The sequence below is a fragment of the Acipenser ruthenus genome, chromosome 35, assembly GCF_902713425.1.
Source record: "Acipenser ruthenus chromosome 35, fAciRut3.2 maternal haplotype, whole genome shotgun sequence".
Taxonomy (NCBI): domain Eukaryota; kingdom Metazoa; phylum Chordata; class Actinopteri; order Acipenseriformes; family Acipenseridae; genus Acipenser; species Acipenser ruthenus.
In genome coordinates, this window is record NC_081223.1 from 11,662,703 (window position 1) to 11,681,095 (window position 18,393).

An 18,393-nucleotide genomic window follows, 5' to 3' on the forward strand; every position below is an offset into this window, starting at 1 on the left:
GAGCGGAAGATACCTTTTATGGTTATAGGCAAAAGGTTACAGGTTTCTTTGCCGGTGATTCGATACTGTTTATTTAAACCGTCACGCTGTCAAATTTCTTTTCAACCTCCAAACCATACCGACACAGACACAGGTATCTGCGATTCAACGCGATACATGCCGCTCCTTAATCGCAATACACTTTCATAATTGTTATTTTATTTATTTTTGGTACTTTTCCAAGTACGGGTGGAGGAACCAAACCACGTCACCTGACCCGTTCAGTATTCATTTATATAATGTCAGGTTTCGTATCTAAATTCTAAGGCCTGTGTTGGTCTGTGGCGTATGTTATTGATTTTTTTTTAAATTATTTTTTTAAATATGTGTTTATGAAAAGCTGAAGGGAACACGAAGGCACACCAGGCAGGGAGACTTGGGGGGGTTTGATACAGCAAACCTCAAACTAGGTCCCCCGGGGGTCTCCTGGAACCAGCTTTCAAGATCCTGAAAAAGTGTCTCAGTGTTCATCTTAGCTTTACACAAAAGTCTTGTATTGCCCATTAGTTGCATTGTCGAATAATATTGAAGTGTAATTTCAATCGCAGGTCACTCCCTCCCCCATGACTGAATTAGTTTTTAAGAAGAAGGCAGTATTTGCTTGTTTACCGGTACGCAGTATTTATTTAATTTAAAAACAAACAATTAGAATGGAACGGTGTGGCAGAACGAAAGAAACAATTACACGTCAAAAAAAGAAGAGGTTTTTCTTTAAAGGAAAAAAAAATTATCCTTTTTAAAATAATCCAAGCCAAACTAAAATTGACAAGGCGGAGGGATACAACACCGCACGGGCCAACCAAACCAATTCCTCCTCCTCCACTGACAACAACAACAACACACAAAAAAAAAACACCTTCCCCGCCTTCTCATTGGCTGTTCACGCGAGCTGGGGCTCGGATTCCCTCAGGGGTTGGCCAGTGTGGTTGTCAGTCAGAGAATCCTGCGGGTGAGGGCGGGATGAGGAGGGTAGGTTGCGCGCTTGTATAGTTTCTACATTGTACCGACTCGCACTAAAACAGAGAGGTCTGAACGGACTGTAAAGTAAAGAGAGGGGGGAGAAATTAAAAAGGGGGTGCTGTTTTAATACTTTTAAGTCATTTTTATTTTTTTGGGGGAAGGAAATTGTCATTGCCGTCGTTGAACGCCGAGGGGAAGATAGGAAAATATTATTACTCGGTAAGTGAAAATGTTTAAGTCGCATCGTTTCATTTGATATCTGTCTGCCAGTGTTTTTTATCTCGGTCTGTGTTGATTTATATATATATTTATTTATAAATATATAAAATAATATTTATATAAATATATAATGACGGCCAACCACAGTACCAACGCTGTTTATAGCTCTGTTCACTCCTGCTTTTTAATAACAGTTCCGGCAAGTACTGAACGTTTTATATTTGTATTTATTTATTTATTTATTTATTTGTTTATTTGTTTATGTTTAACCGTTGTCCATTTGCTGCTGTTGTTGTTTTTTTTCTGCTGTTTTTGTCGATCTTCTGTATTAAAAACGCGGTTCTTGCGTTGCTGTGTTTTTAAGATCTGCGCATGTCGTCGACACACACACACACAGGGCCAAAACACGAATCGCGACAGGGGCTGTCAAAGCGAAATGGAGGGGGAGCGGAGAAGCTGTCAAACAGTATATATATATATATATATATACATACAAGGATGGGAATCAGACTCCCGCTGCACAGCACTGTGATCCAGTCCTGGTTTCACTAGGAGTTTAATAATCAGACACACCTCAGCTTGTTAGCTAGACACACTGGGGCTGATCAAGCTGGTAGCAGTGAAACCTGGACTGGATCACACTGCTGTGCAATAGGAGTCTGATTACCAGCCCTGAGATATAATATTATGTACAATGGTATACTTAGACATACAGTTGTAGTCCAAAGTTTACATACCCCAATGGAAATTTTATAATTTGTAGAAATTTCTCAAACAAATAATTATAGAAAACACATATTTTGTAGCAAAAGTGTTGCATTTGTGGATGAGGGAAAAAATACAAGAAATAGATGTCTACAATTATTTTTTTCAGCAATTTTTGTTATAGTTGTTGTTTCAAAACTCCAAACACGCAAATTCGAAAGTATTCATACCCCGACAAGGAAAATGAAATATCTAGTGGAGGCACCTTTTTAGCAATTTAAACCTCTTTTAAGCGATTAGGATATTTGTCAGTGAGCTTTTGGCAGGATTGACCATTCTTCAACGCAGAATTGTTCCAGTTCATTCAAATCCCGAGGACTTCTCCTGTGCGCAGCCTTCTTCAGCTCATATCAAAGATTCTCAATCGGATTTAGATTGGGACTTTGACCTGGCCATTCCAGAACCTTGATTGTATTCTTCTTTAACCTTTCTGAAGTAGATTTTGACGTGTGCTTTGGATTGTTGTCGTGTTGGAACGTCCAGTTCCACTTTTAAACCGAGTTTTGTAGCGGAGGGTTTCAGGTGATTGGCCAATATCTTTTGCTATGCTATGGAATCCATTTTACCATGTATTGGAACTAAATTTCCTGTGCCGTTAGAGGAAAAACAGCCCCATGGAAGGATATTGCCACCTCCATGCTTGACAGTGGGTATGGTGTTCTTTTCTTTGCACGCCTCACCAGACTTTCTCCAAACGTAACGACTATCAGTGTGACTAAATAGCTCGATTTTTGTTTCATCGCTCCACAAAACCTTTGACCAGAACTCATACCCATCGTTCAGATGCCGTTTTGCAAACCTCAAGCGATTTGTCCTTGTGAGGTTTTCCTAAGAGGGGCTTTTTTTTTCTTGGCCTGAGACCATTGAGAGCAAACGGCATATTTTCTGTGGAGTAAAAACTGTTCAGGTTAGCGAAGGAACAGCAGTCACACCACGGGACAGAGCGCCCTGGATCCGATTCACAAACTCAGCCCCGCTCGCGTTATTCAGCGGGTTTCATTCGACTTTATGAAGCACAGTTAGTTCATTCTATAGGGTGATGCAAAACTTTTGGCCAGAGCTGTGTCCTGCGGGGTGGGATGGAAAGGTCTGGGAAGCGAGGGTGGAATTCTCTTTCTTCCCACAAGATGTTTAGGGAAACTTGGCCGTGGTGTCTGGTTTCCCAGGCCTCCCTTGGATACACCCGTCCTTCGGATGAGACGTAAAACAAACGAGCTGCTATTGGAAGTGACTCTGAAAATATCTGGAGCAGAGACTTGGAGATCTATGTGGAAGCTCACAAGAGAGAAGTTCAGTACATCTGTCTCTGAGCTTCTGCCACACCCCTTTATTATTATTATTATTATTATTATGAATGAATCATTAGCAGACGCTTTTATCCAAAGCGAGCAATCTAGGTAAAGTACCTTGCTCAAGGGTACAGCAGCAGTGCCCCCCCTCCACCTGGGATTGAACCCACGACCCTCCGGTCAAGAGTCCAGAGCCCTGACCACTACTCCACACTGCTGCCCCACACATATATGTGTGTGTGTGTGTGTATCAGGGATGGAAATAAGACTCCCATTGCACAGCAGTTTCACCCATTCCAGATTTTTCTACCAGCTTGATCAGCCCCAGTGTGTCTAGGTAACAAGCTCAGGTGTGTCTGATTATTAAACTCATCGTAAAACCAGGACTGGATCACACTGCTGTGCAGCGGGAGTCTGATTCCCATCCCTGGTGTGTATACAGCTGTGTCCAAATGTATTGGAACAGCCCATTGCTTCTGTAGTTTTGATTTGTTGTGCGTGTGAAATCAAACCACAGCAAATGATATTATATATATATAATATATTAAAATGAATCTTCTCAATGTATGTAAATGCTGTTTGTTGCTGTTCAGCGTTTGTGTATCGTCCGTTTCAATTTCTTAGAGGAACAGATGCCTTGGCAGTGTGCTACTAATTGCTACATTTTTAAGGAAGGAAGTATTCTCGCTTTGCTGCATCCTGCTAGGTACAGCCCCGTCGCGTTCTCTTCTTACTTGTGATGAGTTTTCTTGTGCTCGTGAAAACTACTGAATAGGCAGAAATATGCAAACAGTTCAGTCTCCGTGCCTCAAGCCTGCCCTGGACTGGAGGGAGCACCCTTTCTCTTAGGGTGGGGGTGAGGGAGGGAGGGAGGAAGCAGTTCAGTCTCCCTGCCTCAAGCCTGCCCTGGACTGGAGGGAGCACCCTTTCTCTTAGGGGGGGTGAGGGAGGGAGGGAGGGGGGTGAGGGAGGGAGGGAGGGAGCAGTTCAGTCTCCCTGCCTCAAGCCTGCCCTGGACTGGAGGGAGCACCCTTTCTCTTAGGGGGGGATGAGGGAGGGAGGGAGGGAGCAGTTCAGTCTCCCTGCCTCAAGCCTGCCCTGGACTGGAGGGAGCACCCTCTCTCTTGCAATCCCTCTCTTCTCCTCTGATACACGCGCCCTTATAAAACGTTGCGAAAGACTCAGTGTCTTCTCTGCACAGGAATAAAAGTAATCCTCTCTGGTTACACATTTATATTGATATACAGCCCATTCTAAACCACAGTTTACTGTGCCATCCCTGCTTGGTACGTTTTTTCAAATGTTGATATTATACAAGTGTTACAGTTTTCTAAAAATATATGTGGGTCAAGGGTGGAGGGTGGGGACCTCCGTTTTGGGAACCGATCACAGAGAAAAAAAATATATCCCTGCTTGAGAAACAAAGGGAGAATTGTGGGGTGACCCGAATTCATCACAAATTCGCATTCCGTGTTATTTGTGTCTCCTGGATTAAGAAGCGTGTGGGAGGGCGTTTTATTCAACTGTTATATTTTCATCCCTTTTTTTTTTTTTTTTTTTGATTCTTGGATTTATATTCTTAGTGCTTAGCTTATATCATCTGTTTACAGCGCTGCCTTTTCACATCCCGCTGAAGACGGACTTGCAGTCCGAAACGTCCTGAGAGCACTGCTTTACTAAAATTCAATTCTTCACATTTTTTGTGAACCTGCGTGACCTTTTTTTTGTTTTGTTTTTGCTCCTTTTGGTACACAAGCAGCTTTCCTTTTTCAAATTAAAAAAAAATCTCTGTCTATCCATCCATCCATCCATCCATCCAGCTTATATATGAGGTTCTCTTTACCAGGGTGTTATCCAGGCTAAGCCTTGTCTATTTTTTAAAATATTTTTTTTAAAAAGATCCAAATATAAAGTCAAACACGCGTTACATTTGCTTGGGAACCCATTTACAGATTCCAAAGAGCTCAGAATCCAGGATCACAGTGTTTTCCAGTTGGCTATATACTGTATATATATCTCACCCGCGACACAGCACCTCTAGTCCTACGTGGAATCTTCCGTGACTGTGGCAGCTGATTCTGGGCTGAACCATTTCACGACTCGGGGAGGGGGGGACACGGGGGACTGCAAGTAAAAATATTTTTCATTTTTAAAGCTGTCCCCCCCCCCCCCCCCCCCCCCCCCCCCCGAGGAAAGTTTTAGTTTGTGTGATTTTAAAATAAGTTAATAGGTCGTGTGTAGGATGTCTGTTATTGCATAAGGCTTCGTTTCACGCTGTTTCAGTTTCGCCTCCCTCCCTAACTGCACAAAATGCCATCTCTTACCCAATGAGACACGCCCGACATGGGACCGGTTGACTTGCATAACCCCTCGCTAATAAGATGGTGTCCGTTCTCCGCTTGATTGATCTGTAGCCTGCCCGCCGGGAGGAGACATCCCTGGATATCACCGGGGGAATTTTACAAGACTGGAGAATTCCCCTGGATTGGATCAACCACCTTTCGCGGTTAATCCTGGCATTCCCACCCAAAAATAGGTGGTGGGTGCCATCACAGTGATTGGAGGCTAATAGACACTGTGATTAAAATGCAGCTGTGTCTGAGGCTGGAGGGGAGTAGAGGGTTACACGAATCAGCCTCCCTCTAAGTTTTTAATTTAATTTTTTTTTTCTTCTTTTGTTTTTGACTTCTACATGCTGTGTTGCCCGTGTAGGGGTGTGTGCAGAAGATTTGGGTCCCCTAGATTTGGGCCCCCCCCCCCTTTCCTCTTGAGGTGTAAAAGGATCAGCTTTCGGGACAAAAGGGATTCTGAATTGGAGAAACCTGCTTGCTTGCGGTGGGCGTTCGCGTGTCATGAATCGTGATCCGGTCTCCACTTTCCGACAGGTTTATTGTTCTTGCTGTCGCATTTGTGCAGTGAAGTCACTCGATACCTGTACTGGAATGGCGTTTGAAGGGCATGGCTGGAACCTACAGCTCTGGCCAAAAGTTTTGCATCACCCTAGAATTCAGGATTCAAACAATTTATGGTTTTTTTTTTTTTTATTTATTTTTTCGCTTTGCACCTGTTTCCCTCCTCCCTCCCCCTCTCTCCTATCTCCCCCTCTCTTTCTGCCACTCTATCTCTTCTACCTCTCTCTCCTCCCTCTCCCTCCCCACTCTTTCTTTCTTTCTTTCTTTTTTCTCTTGCTCGCTGTCTCTCATTCCTTCCCACTCTTTCTGCTCTCTCCCCCTCTCTATCTCTCTGCTCTCTTCCTCTCTCTTCCACCTCTTTCTACTCTCCTCCCTCTCTTTCTCTCGGCGCTCTCTTCTTCTCTCCCCTCCCTCTCTCTCTGCTCTCTTCCCCTCTGTCTCTCCCCCTCTATCTCTTTCTCTGCTCTCTTCCCTTCTCCCTCCCCTCTCTCTCTCTCTTCCCCTCTCTCTCTCTCTCTCTCTGCTCTCTCTCTCTCAGGCCCTTACCTGCTCTAATCTCTGCTCTCCAGCTTCACGGAGCTGCCCATCTGTCTCTGTCCCTGTCCCTCCGATCTCTCTCTCTCTCTCTCCCTCCTGTCAGGCGCAGCACGGAGAGAAGACTGCTGCTAGCAGCAGGAATACAGAGAGCCAGGGCAACTGCCCCGAGCACAGTCCGAGCAAACTGCGTCGCTGCCATTGTACAATTCCAGAGCAAGCAAGCAAACTAACTAACTAACGAAGAAAAAGGGGTATACAGAGACAAAGCAGAGAGTAATCTTAGTAAATCTCCCACATCTAATCTGTTTGACAGTTATTTAGCAGATGCTTTTATCTAAAGCGACTTCCAGAGACTAGGGGGGTGAACTATGCATCATCAACAACTGCTGCTGCTGCTGCTGCAGAGTCACTTCCAATAGGACCTCGTTTGTTTCAAGTCTTAAGTGACTTGCTCAGGGTCTCACACACACACACACACACACACACACAGTGAGTCAGTGGCTGAGCTGGGATTTGAACCTTGAACCTCCTGGCCCCTTTTCTCTGTCCGCTTGGCCGCAGTGCCCAGTCCCTAACCAGTGAGCAGCCCAGCTGACCTCCCAGTCCCTCGGGATATTTCTCTACCCTGTTCTCTGTCCCCCCGCCCTCGCTGTTTTCACCTCAAGTCTCTTTACAGTCAGCCACACAAGAGGAGAGTAAATATTTTAGTTCTGGCAGCCCTGGGGGGGGCGAGGGAGGGGGTGTCTGGTACTGTTAATATTATTTAAATGCTTATCACGTTACAGTTAAACCCTGGGGCTTAGGTGCTTTTAATCATCGCTGTGCATCAGGCGTTGGGAGCCGGAGAGGGATTAAGAGACAGAGACAAAAATATTGAATCCTGTCCAATACGTAGATCAGGCACCGTGCTGACTCTGCAGACTTTGCATCACCTGGATATTCTAGGATTATATATTGTATGAACGTAGTTTTAGATCTTTTTATGTAACATCGTGTAATCGCAAGAAAGTACAAAATGATACCAGACGCAAAAAAAAGGAGGTTTTTTTTTTTTAAAGGGTGATGCAATAAAACCTTGTGTTCTGTGTTTTATTTCTTTTTTTTTAATTTATTTGTTTGTTTCACGACTCCAGCGTTGCGTGAGCGAGCCCCAGCTGGTACTTTCACTTCTGTATTTCGGGGAGACGGACAGGGAAGTGCGGCAGTCAACCTGAAACTTGCGGATTGCAGGGGCGGATTGAGGGAACGGCTGAACCCTCACCTCAAGAGCCTCGCCGCTTTTGCAATATTCAGCTGCAGCCGCTAAACGGCCAGTAGCCTTTACCCCCATTGACGGACCTCCTCCCCACCCCACCCCCCCCCTGCAGGACTAGCTGGAGAAAATTGTGACTTTACAACATCAGCTGCTGCCTGTTTACTACATACAGCTGCGTGCAAATGTATTAGAACACCTCCAGGTTTGTCATTGATATCCTGTCTATACCTACCTGCATGAACACACCTCTGGGTGTGAGAATTTCACTCTCCGCTCAGCGATCGGTGATATAGAAACACACTCGTGTGTGAAAATGTCAGACCGCTCTGTGCTTTAATCGGGCGTCTTAAACCACTTCTAAAAAGTCTCCTGCGTTTTACCGTGTGTGGCTCTGTGCTCCTTTTCTCTTTACTGTTTTAAATGAATTGCTTCTGTAGTTTTTTTTTATTTTGCTGTGCGTCTGAAATCAAACCACTAGAACTGAAAATCTTGGAGTAAAAATAGGCCAAGTAGTGATTGTCTAATTGCATTGATGACTTTAATAGGCCACGCATGCAATTCATTTAAAACAGTAAAGTGTAATACACAGATCAGGGCCATCCTGTCCCCGAGAACTACTAACTGTATGTATTCCTGTTCGTTCTTTGACAGCAGAAGATGACAGAGTTTTTTTTTTTTTTGCTGTCGAGCTCCTCGTCTGTGGAACTCTTTTCCGCTTGACGTCGTCAGGCAGGTGGAAGTGGATTCTTTTAAGGTCTAAATTGGAACCCTCCTGTTTTTTGTTTGATTTTGCACAGCACTCTGGGATGGCGTGAAGGGAGGACTCTAGATAAAAATACATGTGTGTTGTATTGTCTTAGACAGTGTCAAATGCCTCAGCCGTTACCTCCCCACTCTTTCTCTGCTTGGAGAGAGAGAGAGAGAGGCGGTCTTTTACAGCTCTGGGTCCTGACACTGACAGGTGGAAAGTTCAGAGGTCAAAGCCAGAGGGGTCAGCATTGCAGAGCTTGTAACATTCCGGGGGGGGGGGGGGGGGGGCGGGATCAGTTGATTTCTTAAAGGAGAGTAGAAAAGTTTTGGGGGAAAACGCAGACAAAATCAGAAGCCCTACTTCTGAGACACCGTATATTTAAAAAAAAAAAATAATAATTGCTTTCAGTTGCACTTACAAGCCAGCAGGGGGCGCTGCAGGGGGGATCATGGGTTATATCTGGGGCGGCTTCAGTCAAGCTGTATTCAACATGTTTGAAACTCACGGGAAGATTAAGCCAGCGGAAGCCCACTGGAGAATATTAAGAGGTAGAAAGAGATGGTTCTTCAAAGGCAACGAGCAGCCCTCCCCCAAAACTGCACACTCCCCAGCAGATTTATTAACAGAAATCCCAGTCAGCCTTCGCAAATCTGCTCTTCCAACGCCTTCTTTAATCAGCATAATGCGTCCCTGCCTCCAGACCTGACTAACTGCAGAAAGGAGCGTCTCTGAGGAGGTTTAAAAGGACATATTAATTTGTGCGATTATGCCTTTTTTTTATTTCTTTCTGTATTTGGCACAATTAACGCTCCACAAAGTAACTTTTTCAGGAACCCGTGGCTTGAAAGCTGGTTCCAGGAGACCCCCGGGAGACCTAGTTTGAGGTTTGCTGTATCAAAACCCCCCAAGCTGCAAAGTGGCTTCGTGATCCCTCATCTTAGCAGAGCTTATCCATAAAGTACTTTCTACTTTAGGATTATTATTATTATTAGTAGTAGTAGTAATGAGTCATTTTAGCAGAAACTTTTATCCAAAGCGACTTACAGAGACTAGGGGGGTGAACTCTGCATCATCAACAACTGCTGCTGCTGCTGCAGAGTCACTTCCAATAGGAGCTCGTTTGTTTTACGTCTCATCCGAAGGACGGAGCACAAGGAGGTGAAGTGACTTGCTCAGGGTCACACACATACACACACACACACACACACACACACACACAGAGTCAGTGGCTGAGCCGGGATTTGAACCTCCTGGTAACAAGCCCCCTTTCTTTCAAAGGCTCTTGTGATCTCAACAGCAAAAAAAAAAAAAAAAAAACAGAAGACACAAACAATAAGATTATTTTGACATTTAACATTTTATTATTATTATTATTATTATTATTATTATTATTATTATTATTATTAGTTATGTATTTGGCAGACGCCTTTATCCCAGGTGACTCACACAGGTGTTACAGGGCAGTACAGGGTTACAATGCAAGCTTCATATTTAAATACAGTGTAGTTTACAGCCAGTGCAAATAATAACACTACTAGAATACAATATGAACTAGGATGCTGTGTATAATAATAACACTACTAGAATACAATATGAACTAGGATGCTGTGTATAATAATAACACTACTAGAATACAATATGAACTAGGATGCAGTGTATAATAATAACACTACTAGAATACAATATGAACTAGGATGCTGTGATAATAATAACACTACTAGAATACAATATGAACTAGGATGCTATGTATAATAATAACACTACTAGAATCCAATATGAACTAGGATGCTATGTATAATAATAACACTACTAGAATACAATATGAACTAGGATGCTATGTATAATAATAACACTACTAGAATACAATATGAACTAGGATGCTGTGTATAATAATAACACTACTAGAATACAATATGAACTAGGATGCTATGTATTATAATAACACTACTAGAATCCAATATGAACTAGGATGCTATGTATAATAATAACACTACTAGAATACAATATGAACTAGGATGCTATGTATAATAATAACACTACTAGAATACAATATGAACTAGGATGCTATGTATGATAATAACACTACTAGAATACAATATGAACTAGGATGCTGTGTATAATAATAACACTACTAGAATACAATATGAACTAGGATGCTATGTATAATAATAACACTACTAGAATACAATATGAACTAGGATGCTGTGTATAATAATAACACTACTAGAATACAATATGAACTAGGATGCTGTGTATAATAATAACACTACTAGAATACAATCTGAACTAGGATGCTATGTATAATAATAACACTACTAGAATACAATATGAACTAGGATGCTGTGTATAATAATAACACTACTAGAATACAATATGAACTAGGATGCTGTGTATAATAATAACACTACTAGAATACAATATGAAGTAAGATACAGCAAGTTATATCTACAGTGACATACTAGTAGTGCATTTTTATAATGCTTGTGACTGACTTGGAGCAGGTGTGTGTGTGAGAGAGAGAGAGAGAGGATGGTAAACAAGGACACGATTCCCCACCTGTAGCTTCACAGCTGCTTAATTGGGCGTCAGCTGTTTTTGTCCAGACGTACGTGTGTGTGTGTGTGTGTGTGTGTGTGAATGGTGGGGGGGTGGTCCATCAAGATCACACAAGAATGAAAACTTTTTTCCGAAGAGCTTGCTTCATACCGTACAGTGTCGGACACCCTGTGTGTGTCTATCACGCTGGGGGGTCACTGTATATAAACTGGGGTAGACGTTTTTTTTTTTTTTTTAAAGGGGGTCCCAGGCAAGAGAAGACAGGAAAAAAAAACAGTTCAAATCAACGGCAAAAAAAAGTAGACAGGTCATTGAAACGGGACATAAAAACTAGAGCCAGAAGCATTTCCTTTCGTACAGGAACGCATGGACCATTCCCTGGCAGACCTCAAAAGACTTCTTAATCAACCCCCCCCCCCAAATATATTTGCACACTACTGTTATATAATGCAGCACTTCCCATCCCCGGTCCTGGGGGAACCCCTCTGTGTGTCTGCTGGTTTTTATTCCAACTGAGCTCTCAATTACTTAACTAGACCCTTCATTGAATTGATCATTTGCGTAATTAAACCTTTTTAAATTGTTTTCAGCTCTCATTTCTAACAGTTGCAGATTGCAAGTTGGTGAAAACATTTTACAAGCAGCTTGAACTCTGCAACTTTTTCAAAAGCTGAAAAATGTTCAAAAGGTCCATTTTAAGCAAGTGATCAGTTCAGTTCAGGGTCTGGTTCAGTAATTGAGAGCTAAGTTGGGATGAAAACCAGCAAACACAGGGGGTCCCCCGAGGACCAGGGTTGAAAACCATCGATAACAAAGGACAGACTTTTAAAAAAAAACAAAAAAAAAAACATTTGGTGAATGGAGAGCTAGCGGTCTCAAAACGAGTCACTCGGGAAGTTGACAAACTGACAAAAACAGATCAGAAAAACAAGCAATGTATTTGATAAGCATTCTGACACTCGCTCTTTTAGAATGAATGAGGAAAGATGACTAAAAAAAAAAAATAATAATAATTTTAAACTCAATATTCTTTTCTCGTCTCGGCCACTTTGTTTTTCCCCGAATGACAAGATCAGATGAGCCAAAAAAAAACCAGCATCTTTCTTTCAATTGAAGAATAAGAAACATTTAAAATACACAACTGACTTTAACTAGCAAAACAACACATCACGTAACAACACAGAAACATCCCAGAACAGCCCCACGACATAGCTGTTCAGCCATTCGTGTCTCTCAATCACACACTGAGAAGCGGTCATAGTGAAATTCCATTTGCGGCTTTCTTCTGTGAAACAGCTAAACGGGCTTGTAAAATCGGCCCAGCCTTCGTTTTTTCATTCAGAAGCAGAGCGTGCAAACGAGATCGCGACGTGTTAATAAGCGACTCGTCTTTATTAAAAAGCTGTAATAAAAAATAAAGCGTTTCACGCCAGACGCGCTTCATCAGAATCATTCTGCGTGACTGCGTTTACATGAATAAAGAGGAGCCACTTCTGCTTTGAAATGAAAAAGTCAGACTTACGAGCCCGTTTAGTTGTTTCACAGAAAATAAATACCTTACTGTGAGCGCGTTTCTCAGTGTGTGATTGAGAGACACGGAATGGCTTAGCAGGGATCAGTTGAATTAAAGGAGAGTGGAAAATTCAGGGTGAGAATCTGAAGTCCGAGCTGTACAGCACAGCGAACAGGACAGGCGGCCACAGGAGAAACAAACCACCCAGCAGCTGTGTAAAAGGCAAAAGGTGTCCAGCTGCCGCTAATCCTTAACTGCACTTCTTTAAAACCTCGGGGGGAGGGGGGAGTTAAGTCTCCCAGCGTGCTTCCTTCTCCAATGCCCCCCCCCCCACCGCCTTGACACTTGAACTGACAAATTAGAGACAGTTGTCTCTCAAAGTTTGAGCACAGAGTGGAGAGAGAGAGAGAGAGAGAGAGAGAGAGAGAGAGATGTACAGTGGGCCCCGGGACGGTAGAATGTGCTAATCTGGCGATTTTTAAGGACTGTGAGCTTGTCACAATTTCCGTTTTGTCGTTCTCTCTCTCTGGAGCTGTTGAAGTTTTAAGAAGGTGGCTCAGTCTGGCTTGTGAGGCTGCAGTAAGTACAGGAATGTTTTTTTTCTGAAGTTTTTAAAATGGACGAGGTCAAGCTGTCTTGTTGTGCCTGGTTTATTTATTTTTTTGTTAGACTCCTCACGCATGCTGTTTATGAAAGCTGTTTTTTTGTTTGTTAGTTTTTTCCAAGTGCAGTTCAGTCTTCTGGTTTTGAATTTGCATGCCTTCTGAAAACAGCGAGTTAAACGGTTCTTGGTGATATTTCTTTTCCGAATCTGTGTTGAGGCATCCAGCTTCAGTCATAACAGCTCAGACAGCAATCACAGTGCACATTGTACTGTAGTATGCTATATGGCACTGTACTATATTGTACTGTACTGTGCTGTGCTGTGCTGTGTGTTCAGTTAATTCTGTAAACAGTCTGGAAGCAGCCTCAATGAATGCAGAAGTTGCTGTTCTTCAAGTGTTTGTGGTAAAGCACTGGTTGAGTTTAAAAAAAATATTTTTTAGTGTTTCTCAAATAAAACCTAAAAGTAGATTTATCTTAACCTTCTTACATTTATTAATCAGTCCTTTAGCAGACTGTTTTTATCCAAAGCGACTTGCAGTGACTAGGAGGGTGAACTATGCATCATCACCAACTGCTGCTGCTGCTGCAGAGTCACTTCCAATAGGAGCTCGTTTGTTTTACGTCTCATCCGACTCGGACTGTTTTAACATATGCAGTGCTCCACCAGACATGTTAAAAGAATTCAATCTCTTCAGCCTAGAAGAAAAAGAAGGGAAAGAGAGAGGGCTCGATTTGAAGTCTTTAAAATCAGAAACGGTCTCCATAAAGTCAGCCCAAGACTTCAAATTCAGCACAGAGAGAAGAACGAGAGGGCGTCCTTGGAGTTTTACACAAAGAGAAATGCATGGAATAGCCCCTACCAGGCAGTGAAGTGGTAGGATCTGAATCACTGGGGACATTTAAACAAAGAGACTAGATTCTGTGCTTTTAAAATCCCACAGGAGGGGGAGAGTGGTGCGCTGACAAAGGGGCGAGCCTTGATGGGCCGAAATTGGCCTTTTTCTCGTTCTCCAAAATTTAAAATTTTATTTACTGCTCAAAAACCGGTTTGCATTTTTCAACCTGCTCGCCTGGCCTTTAGCCAGGGCTGTGGCGATGTCACGCAAGCCTGCGTACATCTGTACAGCATCCCCGGGGAGATCAGTCAGGGTGACCCCTCCCGGTACAGGGAACCAAACGAGGAAAACTGGAGCCCCACAATCTGCTGAAGAAAACGACCACTTTCAAGGTGCTTATTTTAAGCTCTGATTCACATTTACCCCGTGATTTCCTTCGCCGACGAACCCAACTCCTAGCCCTGCTCTGAATACACTCAGTGCTGTAGTGTGTGTGCGTGTGTGCCCGTGTGTCCTTTGATTTTGGTTCCAGGCTTTCGTTTCATTGTTATTATGCATTAGCCATGCAGCTGTTATGTAAGAATTTTGAAAGGCTTTTTTTTTTTTTACACAACAAGCACTCAAGCTTTGTAGACAGTTAAAATAGAACATTTTTTAGACGCTTATTAAGGTTAGGAGCTTCTAAAGTAGCTTGGCTCTTTCATTTTGCATTGAAAATTGAAGATGTTGCCTTTTTTATATATTTTTTTTTTTATATGGGGGGGTGGCATCTGGCAATCATGAATTTTCTTGCTAGTCTTCCCTATGTAGCTGTGTGTGTGTGTATATGTCTGTCTGTCCTATCTATCTGTCTCTCTATCTCTCTATCTCTGTCTATCTCTAGAAGAGTCTTTGAAAGGGTAACAGGGTCTTATTTTAATTCTGCTGCCACTTAACTCGCACTGACTTTATATCTAGGTTTAATATAGGTTCATACCTACTGTAAGGATAGGAACGCCAGACCCACATCATAAACAAGGCACTGTAGGAAATGAAACATTACTTTGTGAAAATGAACAAAAACAAAGGCTTCGTTAGCGGTCATGTCCCGTCGGTGGACTTTGCAAGGCTGCGTAGAGTTCTCAGGTGTGACCATTAGATCAGGGGACCACACTAGACTTTAAAAACCTGTTCCCCCCCTCCCCCCTCCCCCCTCCCCCATACCACCAAGATACCACCTGTTCACTTTTCTCAAAACTACTACGGCTCTCGCAAGCTTGGCATTTTCCATGAAGTTCACAAAGCCTTTTCCTTCAATGGACTGGCTGCTGGGCTAATGTGAGTTTCTAACCCCTGGTATATCGCTTAAATAATTAATTAGTCATTTAGCAGACTGCTTTTATCCAAAGCGACTTACAGAGACAAGGAGGGGTGAACTATGCATCATCAACAACTGCTGCTGCTGCTGCAGAGTCACTTCCAATAGGAGCTCGTTTGTTTTACATCTCATCCGAAGGACGGAGCACAAGGAGGTGAAGTGACTTGCTCAGGGTCACACACACACACACACACACACACACAAGGAGTCAGTGGCTGAGCTGGGATTGAACCTCCTGGTATCAAGCCCCCTTTCTCTAAGCCGCTGGACCCCCAAGCCTCCTGATTTAAATAAACAATTGATTGGGTTTTCACTGCAGTTTCTTAGTGGGGCTCCTTGTTAATAGGCTGAGTGCAGTTGCAAATCTAAGGGTCGCTTTTCTTTGCATGTACTGAATTGAAATAGTTTTTTTTTTTTTTAAATTGCAAACTCAAGGAGCACAAATGCGGTATTAATTACCGGTCTAGAGCGAGTCTTTCCTGTCCCCTTCTTCTTTTTTTTTTTGATAAGAAATGTGATTCATCTACAGCAGCGTGCAAATTTCTTAGAATGCATTCAGTAGTTGTGATTTGTCGGGACGTTTGAAATCCAAGCGCTGGAACTTTAATGGTCATTTCAAACAGTAAGAGAACGGGAACAAGTAGCCACATAGGATAACATTTATGCACACGAGCTGTACAAGGCAGGCCACCGCCAGCCCAGCTCGAGTGCAGTATCACTGAAAAGATTAACCACAAGCCCTGCATGCAGGCGACCGCAGCGCTGTGAGGCTCTGTGGTTTAATCTACTGGTTTGACACAAAGGCAGACTTTGTATTAAATACAGCGCTCTTCCTCCAAGAGCACTGACATCAAATCGAGTTCGTGAAACTGAAGACCCATTCTCACAGGGGGGGGGGGGGGGGGAGCAGTTCAGTCTCCGTGCCTCAAGCCTGCCCTGGACTGGAGGGAGCACCCTTTCTCTTAGTGGGGGAGGGAGGGAGTGGTTCGGTCTCCGTACCTCCAAATGATTGGGTTCTGCATTAATTCAAAGTTATAAATAACTTTTTTTTTTTTAATAAATTGCTGCTTCTTCTTCAACATGTGAGCTATTGGAACCGGAGGGTACATAGTTGTTGCTTCTGTTTATGAAATGATATCAGAGTGGCTTTTGTTTGTGCAGCTCAGCCACCGTAGAGATGATCGACACAGGACAAGAGATTACACTAGTGTTCTAGTGTCTGATTGAAGTCTGATCTCTGCTTTCTTCTCTATTATTATTATTATTATTATTATTATTATTATTATAAGAATTGGTCATTAGCAGACCGTTTTATCCATATACAGAGACTAGGGGGGTGAACTATGCATCATCAACAACTGCTGCTGCTGCTGCTGCTGCAGAGTCACTTCCAATAGGACCTCGTTTGTTTTATGTTTCATCTGAAGGACGGAGCACAAGGAGGTGAAGTGACTTGCTCAGGGTCACACACGCACACACACACACACACACACACACACACACACACACACACAAACACACAGGGAGTCAGTGGCTGAGCTGGGATTTGAACCTCCTGGTATCAAGCCCTTTTCTTTAACCACTGGACCACCAAGCCTGTATTATTATTATTATTATTATTATTATTATTATTATTATTATTATTATTATTATTATTATTATTATTATTATTTTATTTTATTTTTATTTTTCAGGATTAAGGACTCGGTCACAGGGATACAGGAAGAGGCTGAGCGCTTCTCAATCGGAGCAGACGTAACATGAACTGAGGAGAATCCGAATAACGTCTCGTGCTTTCTATTTTTTTTATTTTTTTATTTTGCTCACAAAAAAAAACCATAAAGAAAGGGAAATAGTGTTGAGCCAGGAAGAGGAGGAAAAGAATTTGTGTTTGACGCCCGAACCCCCATCCCCGTCCCGCCCGCCCCCACCCTCCCCGCCACACACACAACTACAGGAAAATGGGGAGGAAAAAGATTCAGATCCAGCGGATCACAGATGAACGAAACAGACAGGTGAGCGACAAGCAGACTGGTAAATGAGGTTCCTGTGGGAGTGATGACCGTTTTGCTTTTTGCAGTGTGCAAACGCCTGTCAAGATACAGCGCACGCACCTTCCCTGCGTCTTCTGTCTTTTTGCTGCGATAGGATTACACTGCTGCCTTTCATTATCAAGCTTTCACTTAATGGGGGGGGGGGGGGGGTAGAGGAGGGGCTTTGGAGTTGGTTGCCCATGGCAACGACCCCGATATAATTTGATTTGTGGCGGTACAGAGCGTCGAGCAAGCTGTCTTCTGCTCTGAAGAGCTGCATCAACAGAGAGAAAGAGAGAGAGAGAGAGAGGTCACGTGGCCTTCAGCAAAAGGGATTGCGTGGGTGGGGGGGTGTGTGTGTTTCTGCAGGCTTGTTTACAGCTGCAAGTGAAGCCACCCAGATCTCACTGCATTTTGAACAAGCAGATCTTTATAAAGTGTACACTAAGACTCTCAGTAAACCGAACTGTACCGTTCTCACACACAGGCTCATGGAACCTGTACCGGTGTACCTGTATGTCATTTATTTTATACATCCTTTGCCTCTTCCGATACACATTCATAAGTTCAGTCACGGCTCTGTCTGTAAAGCCGAGTTGAACACGATCTTGAAAGCTGGTTCCAGGAGACCCCCGGGAGACCTAGTTTGAGGTTTGCTGTATCAAACCCCGAAGTCTCCCTGCCTGGTGTGCCGCGCAGTGACCCTGAAACCTACAGTCTCCTGAAACCAAGCTCCAAGCCTCAGAGTGGGCTAAGTGTTCCCTC

General features: G+C 43.3%; 1 protein-coding gene across 11 annotated transcripts in view; it reads left to right on the forward strand.

Moving 5' to 3' along the window:
* The first annotated feature begins 981 nt into the window (after positions 1-981).
* Positions 982-18,393, forward strand: part of LOC117962392 (myocyte-specific enhancer factor 2D homolog) — a 41,434-nt gene continuing 24,022 nt past the window's right edge. For 2 of the 11 annotated variants that reach the window (XM_059007525.1, XM_059007536.1), the window contains exons 1-2: positions 984-1,218; positions 17,290-17,610. In XM_059007525.1, coding sequence (XP_058863508.1) covers positions 17,557-17,610 — 54 coding nt within the window. In that variant the 5' untranslated portion in view covers positions 984-1,218; positions 17,290-17,556. Of the gene's footprint in view, positions 1,219-13,240; positions 13,376-17,289; positions 17,611-18,393 lie in introns of those variants that run through there. The other 9 variants (XM_059007528.1, XM_059007527.1, XM_059007530.1 and 6 more) reach the window with 7 other exon arrangements.